Source organism: Amblyomma mixtum, chromosome 10, assembly GCF_055824585.1.
Source record: "Amblyomma mixtum isolate Tamu chromosome 10, ASM5582458v1, whole genome shotgun sequence".
Classification (NCBI taxonomy): domain Eukaryota; kingdom Metazoa; phylum Arthropoda; class Arachnida; order Ixodida; family Ixodidae; genus Amblyomma; species Amblyomma mixtum.
The window spans coordinates 83953119-83977098 of record NC_143021.1 but is presented as its reverse complement, the minus strand read 5'-3'; the positions used below and the strand labels follow the sequence as shown (position 1 = coordinate 83977098).

At 47.6% G+C, this 23980-nt stretch overlaps 1 protein-coding gene across 6 annotated transcripts in view; it reads left to right on the top strand.

Annotated features, from left to right (window-relative positions):
- The window catches only part of LOC149326314 (solute carrier family 22 member 4-like), a 136815-nt gene that overhangs the window by 96643 nt on the left and 16192 nt on the right, over positions 1 to 23980 (top strand). For 5 of the 6 annotated variants that reach the window (XR_016286120.1, XM_089562781.1, XM_089562784.1 and 2 more), the window contains exons 5-9: positions 435 to 589; positions 4060 to 4228; positions 5522 to 5669; positions 10319 to 10404; positions 18508 to 18722. Coding sequence is in view for 5 of the 6 variants with exons in the window: in XM_089562781.1 (XP_089418907.1) it covers positions 435 to 589; positions 4060 to 4228; positions 5522 to 5669; positions 10319 to 10404; positions 18508 to 18722 (773 nt within the window). In the remaining variant the exon portion in view is untranslated. The remainder of the gene's footprint in view (positions 1 to 434; positions 590 to 4059; positions 4229 to 5521; positions 5670 to 10318; positions 10405 to 18507; positions 18723 to 23980) is intronic. The other variant, XM_089562783.1, reaches the window with a different exon arrangement.

Below are 23980 nucleotides of genomic sequence, written 5' to 3'. Positions count from 1 at the left end.
GGGTGATGATGATGGCATTGATGATGAGACCGACATTGCGTTTCTGCTCCCTGGGTGCGTTAGAAGCCGGCCGCAGCTGATGTTCTTAATTTTTCTAACTGCGCCTCAGAGGGCAGAGAAAGAGAGGGTTCACACACACACATGGCACTGAACTCACAACTGAATTTAATTAGAAGTAAGCAAGTCAATTTTACACACACCAGACACCAATAAAACCACCTCAGTAAAATTCACTTCTAAGTTGAGTGCCGTTATATCCGTGGACTCTATCGTTCTATATCCTGGTTCTGAAGCGCTAGTATGAATGAATACTAATCATAAATCAACACCAACATGCCCAATCAGCCGCTCTTCTGCAGCTGATGTTGCGCCACAGCATCACGAGTGTGTGCCCATGGAAACGTTGGCCGTTGTCCGGCTCTTGGAATTCGCAGGTGCGGCCGACGGCCTGCCATCATCGCCACGACACTTCTCTCTCTGGGGTCGGGAGTGGCCACGGCGTTCTCTGGCTCTTTCCCATTTTTCAACGCATTCCGCTTCCTCGCCTCGCTGGGTCACGGTGGACTCACCAACATCGCCTACACACTCGGTAAGGCTGCGCGCCTGCGGCAGCTTGCCGCTCACGACCTTTTTATTAAGAAAGGACTGCCTTCGAACGGCTTAGTACTATCTTCTATCATCAGAATCCCATTAAAACACACACTTGCCTTCAATGCAGATGCTGCAGCGGAGACTACATGCCTCTTGGCATTCGAACGTTCTTTGCCATGCGAACGAGACCCGGCTAGCGTGTCATATATACAGGGCGTGTCATGTAGCTTGAACCAAGGATTTAAATAAAGCGCCGCATCGTAGCTGGGAGAAACCAGCAATATGTTGGTTCCTGTCTCATGGTGCTCCTCAGAATTTCTTTTCAATTCCGAATTCGGTAATTAGCTAAAATTAAATATACAAAAATTTTATTATTCACTTTGGCGTCACGTGCGTTTCATTAAGTTGTAGAGGTGGTTAGGAAACAACCAATTCAGTTTTTTTTTGTAGCAGCGTATCTTCTACGAGGTTCTTTTTTCCACCGTTTAAAGGAAACCCGCGAAATATAAACCAAAAATTGCCGACGATTACGTTGCTTCCTAACGCGAAATTTGAGCGCAGCGCATCAGCTGTTTCAGCTTTTCGATGGATTGAGGCAAAGAATTCGAGCAAGACATGTGTGTACAATTACAGACAACTTGTTATTTTTCACGCATATTTCTTCCTCAAGAAACAATCCGCTACCAGTTCTTTATTGTCATGAAGAAAGCTTCGTGGTCAGAGAAATAGATAAATATATGCTCGACTTGCTGCACCAATGCCTGGTTCTCAAAGAAGAGGTCTATGCAAATATTTCGCCAGGATGTCACAGCCGTGGGAGGCGTTGCGAGCGAGAGGAACGGGATGTTCTGCCTCATGAATGGCAAGGAATTCCTGTTTATTGGCCTTTATATAGACATTAAAGTCGCCACCCACCCTGCCACCCTGGCAATTGGCAGTTAATGGTTGACAGCGAGAGTTCACTCACCGTTGTCAGCACTAACGCATACAGCTAGCCCACATCTCTCTCTCTCTCTCATCGCCCCACGTACCTATAAGCACGATTAAGGCGTCCACTTACCCAGGGAGAGAGTTGTGCGCACTTGATTTCCTTAAAATGACCGGAGTGTAAAACGTTGTCAACGCCAACGCCAATGAACACAATGAACGCCGACGGCATATGGCTTAAGCGCTGCGTTTCTGGCACAACGCTGTCAATGCCTGCAGCCCACATCTCTCTCTTATGACCCCACGTACCTATAAGCGCGATTCAGGCGTCCACGGTCCCACTGAGCCAGTTATGCGCATTTCCTTTCCTTAAATAGATCGCAGTGTAAAACTTGGTCAACGCCAATGCCAATGAACACAACGAATGCCGAAGGCCTACGGCTTCAGCGCCGTGTTTCTGGCACAACGTTGTCAATGCCTGCAGCACACATCTGTCACTACCGCCACGTATTTAAAGCACGATTGAGGTGTCCACTGTTCCAAGAGGGCAGTTATGCGATTTCCGTCTGGTTCAGTTGTCCACCCAGATGTGTGAGACAGATAGTGCGCCATTTGCTTTCTTCAAAAACCAATTTGCCCGTTTTGCCCTCTGCTTTTTAAGCTGACATTGGTTTCGCAGCTTAAAGCGCGACTAAGGTGTCCACCGCGGGTTAGAACGGTGACGGCAAGACCTCGAAACGCAGAAATGAGCGCCATAGAGCTGCGCTCTAAAACACTTGATTGCGCTCTTGCGCTAACATATTGTAGCCCTGCCAAGCGCGTTCTGAATGAACGAAGTCTGGGCGCTCACCGTCTCTAGTGAGCGGACAACGCCGCTCGCAGCGCTGTCTTGAATGTGCGTCAGCACATTCTCCCTGAACATGGAAACCGTGCGGCGCGATTAACGATAAGTCATAGGCATGCAACTGACAGCTGAGTCAGACGGAGCTGATATTGAGACATCGCTCCGACCAGACAAAAAAAGAAGGGAAAGCAGCTAAGTTGCATATTTCAAGGTAGTCTCCGTTTTTTTTATCATTTTGCAGCCCGCCGAACTCTGTGGCAGACACTCATTTGTACACTATCATCGTGCCCGTTTGTTTGTTCAAAATGCGGTTCGGAGCGCTCGAATACGGTAGTGCATGAGCGCAGTCACGTGTTTTTTTTTTATATTGGGCTGGTATTCTTCATATGCTGAGAAAAAGGGCCGTGTAGGAGAGACGTTGCTACAAAAAACTGGACGGGTTCTTTTTAACCCCCTCTACAGATTAAAGAAACGCGCATGAGCCTAAAATGATTATTTGAAATTTTGCCTAATTAATCTTAGTAATTATGCAATTAATCATAATTTTTAAAATACTCTTAGGAGCGCCATGTGACAGGCAATAATATGTCGCTGGTTTCACCCCGCTCCTATGCGCCACTTTTTTAATCCTTGGTTCAAGTTACGTGAAACACCCTGTATGGTCATCAGCAACTTCCTTTAATTCACTAGGTAGGGCAAGGAGTACAGATTATTGGTCCTGGCCGCAGCGTTCGACTCCACAGAAACCACTGACTAATGCCCATACGACGCCGTTCTTACACCACAGTCTCTTTGAATGCTTCTAGGTCGTTTCTAGATTGAAAGAGGCAGGAGCGCATTTTGTCGCTGTGGTGACATGAGCAGCTGCACTGAAGAGGAATGATTTGAGAGGTCAGGAGGCTGACAACCTTTTAAACTCTCCTCAAGTGCGCCGGATACATGATACATGCGTCATTGCTCGTTGTGTCAGAAGCTACGTCACGAGGAATGCTTTCTGAGCGACACTTTGTGTGATAATCACTTTGGACGAACGCCAACATACGGTGGAGTGATGTTGCCTTGCCATTGCAACAGCGTACCGTCGGCTTGCCCCTGAATAAAGAGAAAAAAGTATTTCATTAGATGTCAACCGACCCCACAAAATTTATACAAACACTTATAGCTTGAGCGGCTGCCACGCGTGCTGCAAAGCGCTGAACATCAAAAATTACAGCGGGAATCCTGAATTCTTGGCACACCCTGTTCATTTCCCATGGCACTCAGAACTAGTCGGTCGAACTCAGGAAGCTTAGGCTATGAGTACCAACATCATTCGCGCAAATGTAAAAGATATTCGCCATGAGTTTCGCCGTATTCGCTACTGGCGGTCGACAGATGACGCCAGTTAGGGATGTCCAGGAAAGCTATGCTTAGTTATGGAGTGGTCTGTCGTGTAGCCTGTCGAGACTTTCGCTGCCTCATTTACGCACTCAGATCACGCAGCGGTCCTGAGCCATAGATACACAAACAGCTAAAGCCCTTCAGCTTCTGGTTCTGGCACACCAATACACGCCATTACCTAGGACCCATCAGCCAGTGTCGCTTACTCGCCCGAGGGCATGCCGTCGGCTGGGAGCTGCGCTCGCCTGCATGCAAGGAGAACGCGCCTCTTTTGTTGTTGTTGTATACTTCGTGCTAATGACTTACCCCCGCTGCAGCCATCGAGTGCGTGGCGCCGGGCAAGCGCGCCATGGTGTCCATGGTCCAGGAGACCGGCTGGGTGCTGGGCCTGATGGTGCTGCCGGGAATAGCCTACCTGGTCACCAACTGGATCCACATACAGCTCCTCATCAGTGTGCCGCTCATCGTCATGCTCATCACTGCCTTGTGAGTAACTTCCGCAGTGAGCGGGCACTGAGGCTTCTTCTCAACACCCACTATGACTCATGCTAGAGGCTGTCATTTTTCCGAGCCACACGACACAACTATGCTTGCGTGCGCCTAGCGATATCTGCATTACGCGGCCGGTCACCGGGGTCTGCTCGGAAGTGAACGTGCCTGTAACCTCGAAGCAGCCACCATGGTGAGGGGTTGCTGGCATCGTTTCAAATGGCATTTTCAAGTTGTGTGCGTAACTCTTTCGGCGCATTGATTTATTGTAATGCACAACTGCATTCTTGAGCTTCAACTGGCACTTTGCGCATGCAGTTCTTGATCCGCTCCCATCTGTGCCTGCTTGAATGCCTCAGTGCCAGCTGCGCTTCCGACCTAAATACAGGTTTCGATGGCAGGCCTACATTTTCGTATCGCGCGGCTCTCTTGAGACAGAATTGGCGCAACAGCTACGTTCGCAACTGCTGCAGTCTGTGAAGGCGGCCAGAACTAAGGACTTTCCGCGCTAACGTCGTTGTCGCTGTTTTCACCCTCTCTTTTGCTCTGAATGGCCTTGAGGTGGTTCGCGTGTTGGTCGACCGCCCCGAGTCTGGAAACCGCTATTTTGAAAGAAAGAGATCGGTCTTGAAGGCGCCGCCTCCCTGTTTGGTATTCGTGAGCCGTGGTGCCATTACAGGAGCGAAACGTCCCGCGCAATGAACTAAACCAGGCATCAAGGCAGGATTTTCGGAACCTCCTGACATGTCGACTAATCTCTGAGGTCGTGCCGACCCCTACGAACGCTGCCACAATGCACTTCGTCGCGGCGCTGGGCCCTCTATCCTGCATCAGCCAGTAAACATCGATCGCGGCAACACGGTGCAGAGCGTCTGTGTGGACCCAACAGTCGGCGACAAAAAATACGGCGGGCATTATTGGGATCTTGATGCTAATTATTCTGAAAGTAGTCGAAAACAATAACATATTCGATTCATTTCTAATAACCATGGAAATGCATTATTTGATTCCTTCGACAAATGAAATAGAAGGACATTCGGTTCGCTCTTCGAAATTTTCGAATAAAGTGGCACACCCTTATTTATGAGCGCTTAAGGCCTTCCACCTCTTCTTCACTGGCACGGTACCTTGTGGCTTTTCGGTACAGCTGATAGATTTCACAGTTAAACAAAGCCACCGCTCTCACGTGCGCTACCTTCAGTGAGTGCCATAACTGCCAAGTGATAATTACGTTTTTATTGCTTCTTTGCAATCGATTGGTGCACTGATACCCACTGCCTTCCTTTTCAGTTACCTAGACGAGTCTCCGCGGTGGCTCTTTATTGCGGAGAGGTCCGAGCAGGCGGAAAGACTGCTGATAAAAATTGCCGAAAAAAATAATATCAAGATTAAAGACATTTCCAAAATAGTGCTCGAAACCAAGGAGAAGGTGGAGCTGGTAAGTGTGCTTTCGCTTCAACACCGTCACTTCGTTGTTCCTTTGCACTACGATTGCTTTCGAGTTTGAACGCCAGTATTCCCTTTTTTGCTTCCCCTAACGCCGAGTGATGTCGTGCGACCAACCGCATTGAGCCCTAAAATGGCAAATATCAAAAACCACGCGGCGTGCGAGAGACATGTTAGTCACCGAATATATATAGCATATCAGCCAATTAGCTGGAAGCTTTATGACGATCCTCCTGAAGCAGATAAAGGAGCAAACAAGCAAAAAAATTAGCTGCTCGGGAGCAGATACCTCCTTATTCACTTTCTCAACACCTTCCGGAAATTCATCCAATGCGCTGTCTCTGTCCTGTTTTTCAACAAATCGTGCGACTGGGCAGGAAATGACCTGCGCCACTTGTTTATAGTCGGTATTTTCTTCTTCATTCGCTTATTTTTTTAAATTTTATGTGTAATTCTGGCATTTCCGCGATCTGTAAGGCAGTTTCATTCCACTTATTGCGAGCATATCGGTTTTGTCAGTGGCAACATTGGTAGTGTGGCGCCAGCTGCTTTCGTTCTTCTGCTGCTTTTATCCGCACTAGGTGAAATGTGCACATATATATATATATTAAACAGGATGGACGCCCGAAAGAAAACGGCGATTTATTTCGTACGTTTCGGCCGGGATCCGGCCATCGTCAGGAAATGCGCATGTACCAGGTATAGCAGCTAAATCTAACCCTTACTTTCAAAAATTGGAAGTCTCCTAGCCCAGTGAAAACATATTTGGGCTGTTCAGAGTCGCGTGGCCTAGTCTGCAGTATATTTTTCGTTCTTCAGAGGTCATCATTTAGTTAAACCTGATTAGCTAGCTTTTTAATTAGCGACTTGAGGAACAAAGTGTTATGAGAAAAGTTGTAGATCGTCTCGAAAATCAGCTAGCAGTGCTGTTTCCATGAAGGTACGCTTTACGTACGTTCATTTGTTGGCCTTAAAAGAAAGTGGTCACGTGGCCAACTGCTGGCTGACATCTCTGCCCCAAAATGCACGCAATGGTTCATCGGGGAGAGCCCTTCAGAAAAAATATTGTCGACGATTACTTTATTTCCTAATGAAAATTTCAGCACAGCTCATCAGCTGTTTCAGCTTTTCGGTAGACTGAGGCAATGAATGCGAGCAAGACATGTATGTATCTACAATTACAGACAGCTTTTTTATTTTTCAGACATACTCCTTCTTCAAGAAACACTCCACTAACAGTAAAGTTACACTTCAGAGAGATAACAAAATAAAAGAATTATTGCACTTAACGTGCACTACCACAAGAGAGAGAGGCAAACAAACAAAACACAATTTGTTCACTGAAGCTTAAACGGCGGCTCGGGCGGTCAATGTCCTTCTTATATATGCTCGCTCCACGTCTGTCTGTTCTTCGCGCCAAGGCAGGCGTCCACTTACACAGCGTCGGCTGTGCAGCCTCCTCCTTCTCGCGCTGGGCGCGTCCTGATGTGTCATAGGCCGGGAGTGGCTTCGAGGAGCATCTGGAAATTTCTGTCGTGGCGCCGCCGCCGTCGCACGAGCGAAGAGGTGGATGGCAACTCTTAGCACACGCAAGGCTGCGCCCTCTCCGTCAACATCGCGTAGAAACGACTCGGACAGTCTAGAACAATCGACGGCACTCCCCCCGCGCGCCGCGTCGGCGAGTGGTGGGAGAGGGGGCAGCCACACACAAAAGACTAGTTGCTCTCCAGGGGTTCGTTCTCCACCGTTTTACGACGCGCGCCGGCGAGAGCCGTCCGCGCGGCGCTGTTTTTATGCGAAGCATATTGCTAGAGCTACCACTCACGCCGTCGCCGCGGGACCCCTAGCCGTGAAACCACGTGACACCGTGACGTCACACCACGTGACACCGTGACGTCACACCACGTTACACCGTGACGTCACACCACGTGACATCGGATGAGAGAGCCGGCCTCCACCTCGCGCCGTCGCCGTGGGACCCCTAGCCGTCACGCCACGTGACAACGTGACGTCACACCACGTGAAATCGGATGAGAGAGCCGGCCTCCACCTCGCGCCGTCGCTGTGGGACCCCTAGCCGTCACACCACGTGACACCGTGACGTTACACCACGTGACACCGTGACGTCACACCATGTGACATCGGATGAGAGAGCCGGCCTCCACCTCGCACCGTCGCCGTGGGACCCCTAGCCGTCACGTCACGTGACACCGTGACGTCACACCACGTGACATCGGATGAGAGAGCCGGCCTCCACCTCGCGCCGTCGCCGTGGGATGCTTCGCATTCCCTAGGCTTAGTCAAGCTGAGCCTCAGCAATTTTTTTTTATGCGAAGCATACTAGCCGCACAACCGAGCTCTTCCTTGCTGCGCCGCGCGCGGCCGCGTAGCTACCACTTGACCTACATCGGCGCACCACGTGATATGACGTCACAACATCTGTGAAAGCTGGGGCTCAACTCGTGCGCTCGCTTGCGGACGCGCAGCCTCCACCGGCGGCCTAACTCCCGCTCCTTCCGCTAGGGGCGCTGACGTCATAACAGCTGTGAAAGCTGGGGCTCAACTCATGCGCTCGCTTGCGGACGCGCAGCCTCCGCCGGCGGTATGCTTCGCATCCTAGGCTTAACCGTAAGCTAAGCCAGGCCATTTTTTGTTTTGTTTCTTGCTAAGGAGGGGAGGAGCTTGCGCTTTACCCTCTCCTGGTTACAACGGCGACAGCGACACCGCGAAACGTAGAAACGGGCGCCTGAGAGCTGCGCGCTAAAATAGAATTTTGTTCTCGAAGACGCGTCTTAGGACAATGAAGTGGACCGCTGTCACGTAGAAGCTTTTTTTATGCGAAGCATACTAGCCGCACAACCGAGCTCTTCCTTGCTGCGCCGCGCGCGACCGCGTAGCTACCACTTGACCTACATCGGCGCGCCACGTGATATGACGTCACAACAGCTGTGAAAGCTGGGGCTCAACTCGTGCGCTCGCTTGCGGACGCGCAGCCTCCGCCGGCGGTATGCTTCGCATCCTAGGCTTAACCATAAGCTAAGGCAGCCCATTTTTTGTTTTCTTTCTTGCTAAGGAGGGGAGGAGCTTGCGCTTTACCCCCTCCTGGTTACAACGGCGACAGCGACACCGCGAAACGTAGAAACGGGCGCCTGACAGCTGCGCGCTAAAATAGAATTTTGTTCTCGAAGACGCGTCCGAGGACAATGACGTGGACCGCTGTCACGCAGCTTTTTTCATGCGTAGCATACTAGCCGCACAACCTAGCTCTTTCTTGCTGCGCCGCGTGCGGCCGCGTAGCTGCCACTTGACCTACATCGGCGCACCACGTGATATGACGTCACAACAGCTGTGAAAGCTGGGGCTCAACTCGTGCGCTCGCTTGCGGACGCCCAGCCTCCACCGGCGGCCTAACTCCCGCTCCTTCCGCTAGGGGCGCTGACGTCACAACAGCTGTGAAAGCTGGGGCTCAACTCGTGCGCTCGCTTGCGGACGCGCAGCCTCCGCCGGCGGTATGCTTCGCATCCTAGGCTTAACCATAAGCTAAGCCAGGCCATTTTTTATTGTGCGGGTTGTAGTTTAATACCGGTAAAAAAACTACTTTACGTAAACGGTACCTTGGTGCAAATGTTTCAGTCAGTTGTTTTTCGAAGCAATCTACAACCTCTTTATTGACACATTGTCCTCAAGTGAATAATTAAAAATTTAGCTAATTATGCTTAGCTAATTAATTATCTTTGTGAAATGAAGAACGCAACAGACTAGGGCAGGCGACTCTAAACAACCCCCGTCGATTTCATGCGGCTAGTACACTCCGTGTTCTTTAATAACTTGTTTACATTTCGCTGGGACATCTCCTATATGCACAGATTTCACGGAAGACTTCCCAGAATCTGAAAATAAATTTTTGAGTTAGAAATGCTCTTTTTTTCGGCGTAGCATTGTCAGCGGTATAGTACATCAGAATATAGTTAAGACGTGCTAACCAGCAGGCTGTTTAACTGATATTTAATAGTTATAATTTTAACTATTGCTGTTAGGCTCCTTAATTACTGAGAGGCGTGTAGCCCACAGTAAATAATATCCACATCCCTTTTAAAATTTCCAAAACTCGACTATCCTCGCCACTGTGGCTCGACAAAATTTGTCAATTTCGACTAGTTACGGACACCGGAGGGGTTGCTTTGCCTGCATGCTTTTCGAAAGCGCATGTATTTTGGCACGGTGTAGCCAAGTTTTGTCGAGCCACAGCGGCGAGGGTGATCGCGCTTTAGAAATTAAAAAAAAAATCCAAAACGCTGTCACCCTTGCCCTGTTGCTCGACAAAATAAATAATAAGTTCTAGGTAAGAGTAATAAAAACAACACAGGTGGATAACCCAGCGCTTTCGGTATAATTTTGCGTGGATTTATGCGTTTTTTTTCCGTAAGTTGTAAAAGTCCAAGGAAATTTACCCTTGTGTTCTTGGTAGTTTTTTTTTTGACTCTTTGCGGGACATAACAAATAGTTTATTCAACCCTTCATATCGTTTCACTTCCATACCTCACATTTGTAGCTTCCTGTTTACTTAATCTGGCCAAATTTTTTAAGTGCTTACTGCCAAAACGCTTTCGCGATAAAACGCCATCACGATTTCGTTCACAGGAGAAAAAGAAGAGGAAGTCATCTTTTGTCGACTTGTTCCGGAACCGCAAGATCGCCATCATCACTTTGTCAGAATACATACAGTTGTGAGTACATATTTGCTAATAATGTAAGCTCCATTTGGAAAAGTGAAGTCTCACTTAACTAGCTGCCCGAGAGCATAAGTTGGACCAGAAAACGGAGTAAGATAGACAGGAGAACCGACACGGCTGATCAACGCTGCCTCAAGTCGTACATCTGAGTGAGATTAGTGGCGCATCCAATAAGTCACCTGAATTGAGACGTCGATAGCGTCATTGGCCTTAGTGGAACGCCAATTTCCCGCCTTATCGAAGCTTTCATGGGAGTTCCGGGCGATTTAATTTCCCAGTACTCTTTGATTATAGCAGTTGCGAAACTTCCCATAGGGCTCATGTATTAAAAAACGACGATCTGATTGCGCCAAATTTCGGGAGTTTACGGATTGTTGCGATACGCGTAGTCAATCACGTAAACTGCGTTCAGGTTGCAAACTTATTGAAATTGTCGATAAACGCACAACTGTCTTGCAACAAAATCACTGAAACAGATGCAGTTGCAAAAATGCACAGGTATAACAGTCGGAGAGATAAATTAAGAGCTAATACTAGAAAAACGAAAAACACTCTTCGGACGATAATGGTGACAGCTTTTATTGGCCGCTTCCAGATGGCGCCGCCGTCTGTAGGCCTTACTACCGGGGATGCGGTTTTGTGCGAAGTGCCGAAGTTCAGTCCAGATTAGAAGTAAATCAAAGAGCTTTTGGAAGATCAGCACTAGGTGCCCACGGCAAAACCACAAATCCACAAAGGTTATTACAAAGGTTAATCCACAAAACCACAAACGTTATAATCTGTCGTATAGATTAGGCGGAAAGGTTGAGCAACGGCTACCGGGTTTAATGTATGCGGACGATATTGTATTGTTAGCGGATAGATAGATTTGCAAACCCTGAAGATTTTCCAGGAAGATTTGCAAACCCTGATTAATTCTTGTGGAGACGAAGGAGTCTCTCTAGGTTTCAGTTTTAGCGGAAATAAGCCGGGTGTGACGATTTTCAACGATACAACTGATCAGGTGCTTACGATACAAGGCCGTGAAACACCCAGAGTGGCCGCATACAAATATTTCGGGGTATGGCTAAACGAAGAGCAGATGTACACGAAAAAGCACGACCAGTCCCTTAGGGCAAAAGGGCGAAGAGATGCCGGGATAATGAAACATAGGACATTATAGGGGTAGAACAAATATGAAGTACTGAGAGGTATTTGGAAAGGAATAATGGTGCCGGGGCTTACTTTCGGGAATGCGGTCAAGGGCAGAAGTTCAGTCGAGATTAGACGTAAATCAGAGAGCAGTTGGAAGATTAGCACTAGGTGCCTACGGCAATGCCACAAACAAGGCAGTACATAGGGATATAAGCTGGGCATCCTTCGAAGCATTGGAATCTCAGAGTAAAATACTATTTGACGAATGCCTGAGGAAATGGGGCGATAACAGGTGGGCAGCTAAGGTATTAAAATAGTTATACAGAAAGAGAGTTGACTCACAGTGGCAGAAAAGGATCTGGAAAGTAATCAGTGAGCATTCAGGAAACAAGGGCGGAGAATAAAGAGCTCTAAATGATAGTTCAAAAAGAGCGATGTAGGAGATAGATAATTCAATGAAGAAAATGCAGATCTAGGCCAGTATAGAAAATGGAAAAGGGAGATCAGGAATGAATCGAGCTATGAAAACTCAATAGGCAGTGCTCTTTCCTTTGATGCCCGGTCAGGGCGTCTTAGTACGCGAAGCTACAAAAGTATTTTAACCAAGAGGAATGCACATGTGCAACCTATGGTAAGTAAACATATATTTAAGTAAGCACATTTTTGTACAATATGGCAATATTTATCCGAATGTCAGTACAGCAATAGTTACGTCCCCTCACGCCCTAGGATTTCAAGATAATAATTGTAATGTGAATGAATCGGCGAGAGACGTTAGCGAAAACGGCTCGAAGATTGGTTGCTCAAAAGCAGGGCGGTGGCATAAGGATATAGATTCAGGATTAAAAATTTGTCAGACATGAAAGTTAATAAAATATACATTTAAAAATATCCACTTTGTAGATAATCATCTTAAGCTTGACAGACTGGCTGGGAAATTATAACGAAAAGGAAATGCTGAGCGTGGTGACACCTGCTACCGTTCCGTTTTAAAGGGGAGGCTCCTAATGTTTATCCATCTATCTATGCATCCCAGTTAAGCGGCCACTAGGACTACATATTGCAGACTGAGGCACAAAAATTAATAAAGAAAACAAGCCTCTCCCGCACCTCTGAATTATCGCAGGTATAATCCTAATCGTAAAATAAAATATGTGGCCCTTGGGCAATGGGGATTTTGCCACCCGAAGGTAGAAAGAAATCATTGTGGGAATCGCTACTAAAGCTACATACAGCCGGAGAAGTGGGCCCGCGGAGACTCCCCTTATCTCTCCTTGGAAGTAGCAGGTTGGTTTGGGATTTGTTAATGGGATATGGGAAATATGGGTGGGTTACGGGAATTAGGAGGGATTGAGGACAACTGAATTTTTTCCGTATTTCTGTTCCATTTGAGCTCCTTCCCAGGCCTCCGCACAGGGTGAGCACTCACATTTCAACCTTTTGGGCCGCTCTACGTAAAAAGGTTAGCGCAAAATACGAGGCATTCACAAGAAAGGTGGACAAGACAACGCGCTACTGACAACTGATTCATTGATTCAACTGATTGCCTTGTCCACATTTCTTGTGAAAAAAGGTAGACAAGACAACGCGCTACTGACAATTGATTCATTGATTCAACTGATTGTCTTGCCCACCTTTCTTCTGAAGAAAGGTGGACAAGACAACGCGCTACTGACAACTGATTCATTGATTCAACTGATTGCCTTGTCCGTCTTTCTTGTGAAAAAAGGTGGGCAAGACAACGCGCTACTGACAACTGATTCATTGATTCAACTGATTGCCTTGTCCACATTTCTTGTGAAAAAAGGTGGACAAGACAACGCGCTACTGACAATTGATTCATTGATTCAACTGATTGTCTTGCCCACCTTTCTTCTGAAGAAAGGTGGACAAGACAACGCGCTACTGACAACTGATTCATTGATTCAACTGATTGCCTTGTCCGTCTTTCTTGTGAAAAAAGGTGGGCAAGACAACGCGCTACTGACAACTGATTCATTGATTCAACTGATTGCCTTGTCCACATTTCTTGTGAAAAAAGGTGGACAAGACAACGCGCTACTGACAATTGATTCATTGATTCAACTGATTGTCTTGCCCACCTTTCTTCTGAAGAAAGGTGGACAAGACAACGCGCTACTGACAACTGATTCATTGATTCAACTGATTGCCTTGTCCGTCTTTCTTCTGAAAAAAGGTGGGCAAGACAACGCGCTACTGACAACTGATTCATTGATTCAACTGATTGCCTTGTCCACCTTTCTTGTGAAAAAAGGTGGACAAGACAACGCGATACTGACAACTGATTCATTGATTCAACTGATTGTCTTGTCCACCTTTTTTTGTGAATGTCTCGTATTTTGCGCTAACATTTGTACGTAGAACTATGCACCGACTAGCCGCGCAGCAAGTGTTACTTGAGTGCGGGCCTCTGCCTCCAAGCGTACTTCCATACCACAGAGAACGGGGTCTCGATACAGCTCAAGAACAAAGCGGCACCTGCCTCTCAAAGGGTGCCCTCCAGCCTATGGCGCCGACAGCTTTTCATGATGTCGCGGTTAATCCTATTGAGTCGCGGCTATTCCACATTCATCTGCCTCCCTCTGTGATTTCACGCTAGCAGGTCAAGGTTTTAAGGGGAGAATCGGTCGCCACGATTGGCTGGAGGGGATTCTTTGAGGGTAATCTTCTGTTTCGTTCTTGAACTATGGTCCCTCTCTGAAGCCTAGTTTTCCAGCTGGTGTAGCATTGTTTAGAAGAACGTCAATCTGGGCTAGATGGTGCATAATTTGAGACTGAAATTGAAATAGCGCTACAACGAGACGTACACAAGCGCATGTCCTGCGTCAGTGTTTCTTTTGTACGTCCCGCTGCAGTGCTATTGCCATTTCAGTCTGGTATAACATTGATTGACTAAAAGGTTTTTTTCCTCCCGCTGCGAACTGGCACGGTTGAAGTGCGTAGTCATGTTGGTGGCGTTTCCAACTTTCCCCTTCGCCATAGGGTTTCTCAAACTTTAGAAGAGTTAACTGCGGGGATAGTTGGTGATCGTGCATACTAAAAAGATGTTTGCGCCAAGACAACACACACAAGAAAGAAAACAACACGGGCGCCCGTGTTGCCTTCTTTCTTGTGTGTGTTGTGTTGGCCCCAAAATTTTTGTTTTATTTCTCCAACACGAAGGGAAAAGGTACCAGCATCTCCGTGAGTTTTTTTTTTTTAAAGTATCTCTGAGAGTAAACAGCTCGGCTAGCTAGCTGGTCACTCGTTACAGTATGAATCAACGTTCTTAGACAGTTGCAGTTCCGCAGCTCCTCTCGGGAGGTGGCTAAAATGGCGGTCGCTGGAACTAGTCACGCTGCAGTCGAGCTTTTCTACATCGTCTGCTCTCGCGGGAGTTTCGCTCGCAGCACTTACGACAGGCTAGTCAGATTTTCAAGCTGGTTTTTCATGTGATGGTGGTGTTAGTGTTGTGAAAACGTGTTTGTGGTGAAATATGTGCACTTGGTGACTTCAAGCGAGAAGTACACATGCCATCCTGCTTTGCGCCCGGCTGCACAAATGGCAATAGAAACGATGCCACCGATCATCATTTTTTCAAACCGCCTTGCGATGAAAGCGAATTTAAAAGGTGGGAGCAGATGTTGCATCGCAAGGACAGACGGCTCTCTCACACGTCTAAGATATGTGAGCGTCATTTTGAGCATGAAGATATTACCAATGAGTACAAGCACGTTGTGAACGGGCGAGAGGTCCGAATTCCCCGCGGGAACTGGGCGCTATGACCCTGTGTCGGGCCTCGTCTCCTTCCCAGCCATCCAGATCGATTCTCAGAGCCAAAAATTGTGAAATGCAGGCGAAAGTCACCAAAAACGCGTGCTGTCATGTAGACTGATAAGTGTGAAGATCCTTGAAGCGACAGTATGCGTCCTCCTCAGGCGAGTCTTGCGTAGAGGCAGTCAGCCGCAATGAGCTCGGCGCCCCCGCAGTCAGCCCCGCTCGGCGGAAACCGTCGACTACACTGACGACTGGTGACCTGGTGACTTTGACTTAATCATCTACGGAATGGCAACATGAATCTATACAGGACGAAATAACTGGGAAGGTTGTGTAGTTTTCTACCGCAGATAGCTAGCGGCAAGCTGTCTAGTGATTCCGAGGGCTGTTGTTGTGGACGAAGATGTTAGTTGCTTCGTGAACGGCTACAACAAGCTACACGAGCAGCCGTTAAAAACTGTGGCTTCTGTCACTGATCTTGAAAGCATTCTGCTGGAAATAGGTGGCTTATAAATATATGTGCAGCAGTAAATACAAATATCGATGAACAACCGACGAAGTCGGAAGGTGTTCACAAACACTGCCGTTTTTTTTTCGGTGCAGGTAATCTGCGCGCGTTGCTTGCGTTTGCGAAGACAGGTTCGAGCGAGGAAGAAAACGGCAGCGCGCCCCGTGCAGTGCCTCGTTCAGATGCCGCTCGCCCAAACCCCAGTGGTTGTACCCTTGTGCCCTCCAAGCGGAACAGCTTTCGCCATGTACCAACACCAGTTATGCCATATTCCTGTTTGCTCACGCCGAAAAAAAAATGCCTCTCCCGTAACCGCGAGTAGAGTAAGCATGAAATGTTTACGGGTATAACACATTGGTTGTAGATGGTACTAGTCAAAATCTTGAAATGGGTCTTGTGTTCAACACGCCACATCACACTCTTCTTGTTGCGTCGAAGCGATCGCCTGCAATAGTGCGGGCTTAGGTAGGCAGCCGCGAACCGTGGCGGCCTTGTCGCTTTCGAGAGCGGCCGCATAATCATGGCGTTGTCGGCAGGGGCGAGCAGTCTTCTGCTGTGGCGTATCACACCCAAAGCGATCGCTTTCAGCAAGACGCTTACTATCTCTCCTTTCATCAGGCTCCATTGCTCGGCTTAAGCAGCTGTGACGGTGGCGGCATTGAAATGCAGGACGATGCAGAAGCGTACGCGGACACGACGAGACGCAGGCCTGACAAGAATGCATCTGCCGCGCGTTCGAATACTCCGCGAGCGTGTGTACATCTGCCTGTCAAAGGGGGAAGCTTCATGAGCTGAAGGCCCAGCGGCCGGTCTTTTACATGCGTGAGTGTGGGACCGTAGTGCCATCCTTGGGGACGGCGCGGAAGCGCGGCCCTCTTGTCTTAGAGAGTCTCGTTAAATCTCGTACGGTGCCCGGATGCTCTCGTTTCAGTGCCCGGATGAGTGGAATTCAGTGCCCGGATGTTGGCTCTCGGTCTCGGCGTGACGTCACCACACTGCCGACAACAGCAGCTAAAAGCATTTCATGCTTAAAAATAATTTACCTCCTGGTATGGGCACGGTACCGCCCCTCTTTATGAGTGCGTAGCGGACGACGCGCGAGATCTGTAGAAAAGCGCGACTGCAGCGCCGTTAGTTCCAGCGACGTCCACGATAGGCACGCCAGCAAGCGGCGAGTATAGGGAGCTGCGAAACTCAAAACTGTCTAAGAACGTTGGTATGAATCGTGGTTCCAGCGCGGAAAGCACATGGACAGAGGAAAAGCGGACGGCATGGAATCCGTACTACCCAGTCTTCCTCTGCCATGGGTTTGTCGCGCTGGAAACACGACTCTTCGATGAGCACTACATCCACCGCGGTAATTCTGTGAAGATGTGGACACCTTGTTGTTGGCTCGACACATGGAGCAAGGAAAGCTTAGGAGATGCCTTCGCTATCCGTGGTGCATGGCAAAAAATATGCCCGAAGTCGCGTGTTTTCACAATGATTACTGCAAAAGCCGCTCTTTCCAACGCTTTCAATAGAACCGGCTGCTGGAACACCGAACGGAAATTTTTGCAACCAGCGTTCATGTCTGGTAAAAGGATGACGCAGCTCACTGATTGTAGTCGAGAAAGAAAAGATGTTTCGACGTCTCATGGTGAACCTACCAGCGCGAAAGAGAGGGATGAGAGATTCACCATTGCACCATACGAACTTGCACAAGTTTCTACCGTACGAGTCACGTAGTTGCCGTGAGCTGGACAGGAGCGATGGACTACGCAACAACTGTCGACGCCGCGTTCGTTTTGCCCAGTTCCAGAGGAGCTCACCGCCTGCCTAGGCACCCCGCTCTGCTCCGCCTCGCACTGTACCTCGCCTAGGTTCCACCTCCGCTCCGTCAGGCGTATGTGTTGGCAGCCACAACTACCACGTAAGAGCCAGGTACCTTCGCCTTAAGAGTTAGGGCTCTAAAACAAGTCGATTCTAAGACAAAAATATTGGCGCGTGTGCTCTTCAGAATAAAATAATGACTTTATATTTCCAGTCGTATCCGCAATGTGTCTAGGCGAAGTTACCCTCGTTTAGCAGTAAGACTGAAGACAAGCCGTTAGTTACCAGCCCCAGTGAAGATCACCAATGCAATGTTTTGGCTTCCTTCTGCGAATCGAAATGAAAAAAGCTCTGCTCTCTCTCGCGCGCGCATACAATTTAAGTGGTTGTGCAGTTAAAGATGGATGCTAAGAATAGCCTCAGCATGATGTACTCGTACTATGCCTTTCAATAATAATATCGTCCAAATGTTCTTAAAAAGCTTTGCATATAGGTGATTTGTTAGTGAAAGCTGCCGGTGCAAAATCATACTACGGCATAAGTCTATGTTCTGTAAGCACGATCACCATGGGCAAAACTCAGCACAAGCAGAAGGAAGTGAGTCTATTCAGCAGATCACTCCTCGGTTCAAACCGGCATCACACATTCCGTTTTCCGCTGCTCTATCAGAAAACTACCTGCACAATAAGCGCACCGAAAAGTCGGTAAATTGTTTTGAAATGAACTCCCGACAACTGTGGCAACGAACTACCTGAACTACTGCACGACCTCAGCAAAAAAAAAGTTGTCCAGGCCTGATTCCTCGTAGAGTTCGTGTCGCGCTGTCTAACCTTTTCTCCCTTCCAACGAATGTGCTCTTCTCCCAGCGCCGTGGTTGTCCTGGTGTACTATGATCTCATCTACAAGATCACCGACTTCGGCGGCAACCCTTTCCTCAACTTCTTCCTGGTGTCCCTCCTGGAGCTGCCCGTCATGCTGGTGAATGTGCTGCTCATCAACTACGTTCCGCGGCGCATCATCTGCTACCTCCTCTATGTTCCGGCCATGCTGGTCTGCCTGGCGCTGATCTTCGTGCCCGCCAGTAAGTGCGAGCTCAGTGTCTACAGTATCGGCGCTGCCATGCACGAAAGCTAGGCACTTGAACTCATGATTGCTAACTAATGATTGCAGTTTGCATGAGTAGTGAAGGAACTAGACAACCACCACGAATTCAGTCAAGGCAAAGCGTTCGACCCCTACCAACCTCTATATACAGCGTTCACTGATTACGAGAAATCATTTGACTTAGTCGAAACCTCAGCAGTCATGCAGTCATTCCGGAGTCCCAGCGTAGAAGAGTCTTATGTGAAATTAGTGGAAAAAATTTGTAACGACGGCACAGCTACCATAGACCTCCATAAAGTAAGAAATAAAACTCCAATAAGTAAGGGTGTCAGGCAGGGAGACACGATCTCGCCAGTGCTATTCACCGTCTCTTTACAGAATGTGCTCCGAGGCCTGGGTTGTGAACAGTCGGGATAAGAGTTACTGAAGAATACCTAAGTAATTTTCGATTCTCTGATGACATTGCCTTGCTAAGTCACCCAGGAGATGAATTGCAGTCCAATAACTGCAGTTTACCGATATCCCTCAAGAGAAAAGTATGCAGTAGCTGTGTCTTATCGGTACTCACCTATAGAGCAGGGAACTTGGAAGCTAACGAAAGGGTTTATTTATTATTTATTTATTTTATTTATGAATACTGCAATCCCACAACGGATTTTAGCAGGGTGGGTATATGAATACAAAAAAAGGAAAATTACAAGTACACGTGTCACAGTCTCAGGCAAAAGCTCACAGGTAAAAGTCACAATAATGAACAACCGCTCACCGGCAATAAACAGAAAATAATACGGAGCATAGGTCTCAACAGTGCAGGAAGAAAAGCTTAGACAAAGAAGCAACAGTATTACACAACCGCTCATCGGCTGTAAACAATGATAATAATACGTAGTGAAACTATTGCGACCAGTCAGTAACAAAAATATTTAAACATGATGAGTAAGTGCAACGAAATGCAGCAACAAAGCAGAAATTAAAGGAAAACTTAGACTTCTAGTAAATGATGCCACAGATTGCTGTAAAAGTTCGTAGTTGGTATTCCGATTCCAGTTCGTTACTGTTCTTGGGAAAAAAGAATATTTGAAGAAATTGTTACGAGAGCTAAAAGGGGTAATTGTCAGATTGTGTCGCTACCTAGTGTTGTAACCTGAAGAAAAAAAATATTATTTCGCCAAGGTTAATCTTGAAATGACAGTTTACAAGTTGGTACAAAAAATTGAGACGAGAGACGCGATTCCTTTCGGTTAATGGTGTCAAACCAGCCTTTTGCAACAGTTTAGTCACTAATGTACGTCCTTAACTATTGTGAACAAAACGGACTGCTCTTTTTTGTATTTGTTCAACTTTATCAATATTGGTTTTCGTGAACGGATCCGAAATTACGACCGCATAATCAAGTATCGGAAGAACAATTGATTTGTAGGCTAGAAGCCGAACTTCGGGGGTGCAGAACATCAGTGCACGCCTCAGAATGAAAAGTCTATGGTTTGCATTGCTTGAAACCTGATTAATGTGCCTGGTCCAGTCAAGAGTGTTAGTGATCCACAGACCCACATATTTGTTGTGTTCAACCTCGGAATGAATGTTATTGCAGGAAGAATAATGGAATATGAGCGGATTTTTTTTGCGTGTTACCCTCATGAAAACGGATTTTTGAAAGTTGATTGGCATTTGCCAGGTTTCATACCATGCGGTAAGTTTTTGGAAAGCAACGTTTAGTATCAGCTGGTCTGTCTTGTTTTTAATTTCAGGACAACGCAGGGAGATATGGAAAGGAAAATTATAGGTGTAACGTTAAACGACAGGAAAAGGGAAGAGTGGGTCAGAGGTCAAACGCAGGCTGATGACAGCCTAGTCGAAATGAAGAAGAAGAAACGGGCTTGGGCAGGACATGTAATGTGAAGGCGAGATAACCGCTGGTCCTTAAGGGTAACGGAGTGGATTCCGAGAGAAGGCAAGCGTAGCAGGGGGCGGCAGAAAGTTAATTAGACAGATGAGATTAAGAAGTTTGTGGGGATAAGGTGGACGCAGCTGGCACAGGACAGGTTTAATTGGAGGGCTATGGGAAGGCCTTTTTACTGCAATTTTTGCTGCAGTCAGGCTGATGATGATGATGACTTTTTGAATGCTTAATGCATACTAGAATGAAATAGGCACGACTGTACAAAGCAGTAGCGCACTCGCCGAACGCCCGACGCGGAGGTGTTATTCGCCCTTTTTACGACCTACAAGGGGAGTCATAGTGCCAGTATGGCGGCGCTACGAAGTGCTCCCCCTACGGGCAGTCTGGGTGGAATCTCGCTTGTTTTAAAATTGCCCTAAAGCCCGTTCTTGTTTGTCGATGGTAGCAGTATCGTGTGAGCCATTCTTTGGTTCCTCTAGATTTTAAAGGAGTAAACCATAGACAATGACGAAATCGCTTTCTGGCATTTGAAAACGGCCGGCGTCATAGTGAGGCGGTCGACGAATGCTGTGGCGACAATTTAAGATTCGACGATGGAGGCTGCTGTACAGAAAACAGGGGGACAAAACTAGACGAGCAATTTTCCGCAGACCCTGACGCTTAAGGAAGGCCTGCCCTTTTGTGTTTCTTTGGGCTCATGACTTATTATTAACGCGTGTTATTTTAAATACTGATGCAGATTTTTAATTTTTAGTCCAGGTGGAAAGTGGGAACAATGAGGTCGCCTTTTCCGCGCTTTGTTTTGTAAGCAGTGAACTAAAGGCATGTAATGAATACAGGCACGCTATCACAAAATTATTATTGTTTAATTTTATTCTATTCTTGTCGACCGGTCTGGCTGATTTCACTCTCAGCGAGAGTACTGACCAATCATCAGCAGCCTGACTACACCCACTGCAACGCGAATGCCTCTCCCACGCCTCTCCAATTAACCATGTCCTGTGTCAGCTGCTGCCACCGTATCCCCGCAAACTTCTTAATCGCATCCGCCCATCTCACCTTCTTCCGCCCCCTCCTACGCTTGCCTTAGCTTGGAACCCACTCCGTTACCCTTAAGGACCAGCGGTTATCTTGCCTTCGCATTACATGCCCTGCCCAAGCCCATTTCTTCCTCTTGATTTCGACTAGGATGTCATTAACCCACGTTTGTTCCCTCACCCACTCTGTCCTTTGACTGTCTCTGAACGTTACGCCTATCATTATTGTTTTCCATGCCTCGCAGCATTGTCCTTACTTTAACCTGAACCCTTTTCGTTATCCTTCACGCTTCTGTCTCATGTACGAGTACCAGTAAGATGCAGCTGTTGTGTACTTTTCATTTGAGGGATATTGGTAAGCTGACATTCATGATCTGAGAGAACCTGCTATACGCGCTCCACCCCATTCTTGTTCTTCTCGTTATTTCTCTCCCTTAATGCGGATCTTCGGTCCAACAACAAAATGCAAAAAGAACCAGAATGAAGTGGAATTCGAATGAAATCATCATATCACTACCCCGCTTTCCGTGGCCACGAAAGCACTTTATCACCATGGCCGCATGCCGTAAAAAGGACTAATTGGAAAGTCAGTCAGGCGCAAAACTTTTCGCGCTGGGATGGCAGCCTTCGCTAGTCAAGTGTGCTCACTGTTGTTTGTTAGCAAGTAGCGTCACACGTTTGTATAGACTCTTCTAGTGCCGGGAGATAATCTGCCTAGAAAAAGAGGCTCAGTACTCCCGTCATGATCCTGCAACTGTTTTAAAACCGCGGGAAAATTTCCTAGTTCCATGCTATCTTTGTTTTGCTGGCACCAGAAAAATTGTGCAGTGACTCTTAGCGACCCTTCTATCTCATTGGCGGGCAAATCTTTATGTGTAGCGATTCTTAGGAATGTTTCTTTCTTTCGGAAACTATGACAGCAACGCCTGTATGCTCCGGCGAAGCGATCGCAAATGGACAAACGACGTGGTTCCGCGCGCGCCCACCCTATGTAGACTAGCTCGCTGCGCCGCCGTCGCATGGCGTCTATTTCGCGAACATCGCCAATAGCGTGTGTGTGACCTCCTGAAGACAGTAAGCAGCTGCGAAAGAAAATGTAAACATCTGTTTAGTTCTGCGTGAAAATATTTCCATCTGCAACGATATCGTGTTGCCAAAACAACTCTGAAAACAGGTAATTTTTTGGAGTAGCCTACTCTGCCAGTTGTAGCGCCAAGAATTCACACGGTGCACTTCGCACGTCGTGTTTCAATACGAGACGAAACGAGCAGAGTGAAGGAAGCTCGGAAGTGCCCACAGAATGGGTAGCACACTATCGGTCAGACCGGGAGCGAGGACGAGGCGCCGCCGCTGAAAGCAAATAATTCCCGAACGCTTTCAGAGCTCTGTTGGGACATCACTGCACACCACAGCCGCGAAACTGGGAACAGTCGTCGGAGAGCAAAGGCAGAACACTCTCTGAGTCACTTGCAGAGTAGAGAGTTCAAGTCGTTTCGCACGACCATGCTCTTCCCGGAGAAGCCAATGGCTCGGGTATCTTAAGTTTTACAAAAGCGTTATTTACTTATATCCTGTACTAGTATGGTATGATATGGTATGGTATGGTATGGTATGGTATGGTATGGTATGGTATGGTATGGTATGGTATTCATAAAGTGAGCAAGGCAGGGAAAACCTCAGGACGAAGAGAAGCCCTTTTGTCGAAACGTTGGCAAACACCCTGAGGTTTTCCATCCCTTGTTTTTTTTAGCACCCTCCCTTGTTTTTTATCAAGCACCATCTAACTAACCTCTCATTACCATGGTATGATATCGTGTGGTATGGTATGATGTGATGTGGTGTGGTATGGTGCTGTATGGTGTGGTGTGGTATGGTATGGTATGGTATGGTATGGTATGGTATGGTAGGGAAGGGTAGGGTGTGGTTGGTATGGCATGGTATGGTATGGTATGTGTGCATTAGCTTCCCGAAGCGACACGAGCGCTATGAGGGTCGCCGCAGTGGAGTGCTCTAGATTAATTTTGACCACCTGGGCTTTTTTAACGTCTTCTGATGTCGCACAGCACTCGGCCGTTATTTACATTTTTTCTTCGATCGAAATGCGGCCGCCGCAGTCGGGCATCGATCCCGCGACAGTAGCCGAACTCCAAAGCCACTCAGCCACCCCGGCTGGCCCTATGCCTCGTACTGCCATGACACTTGCCGAGAGAATGCATTAAAGGAACTCTGCAGTTCATTAACGCAGTTCTAAAACAATATCGTGTGCGCTTTCGAAGTTTTACAGGGGGGCCACAAAAT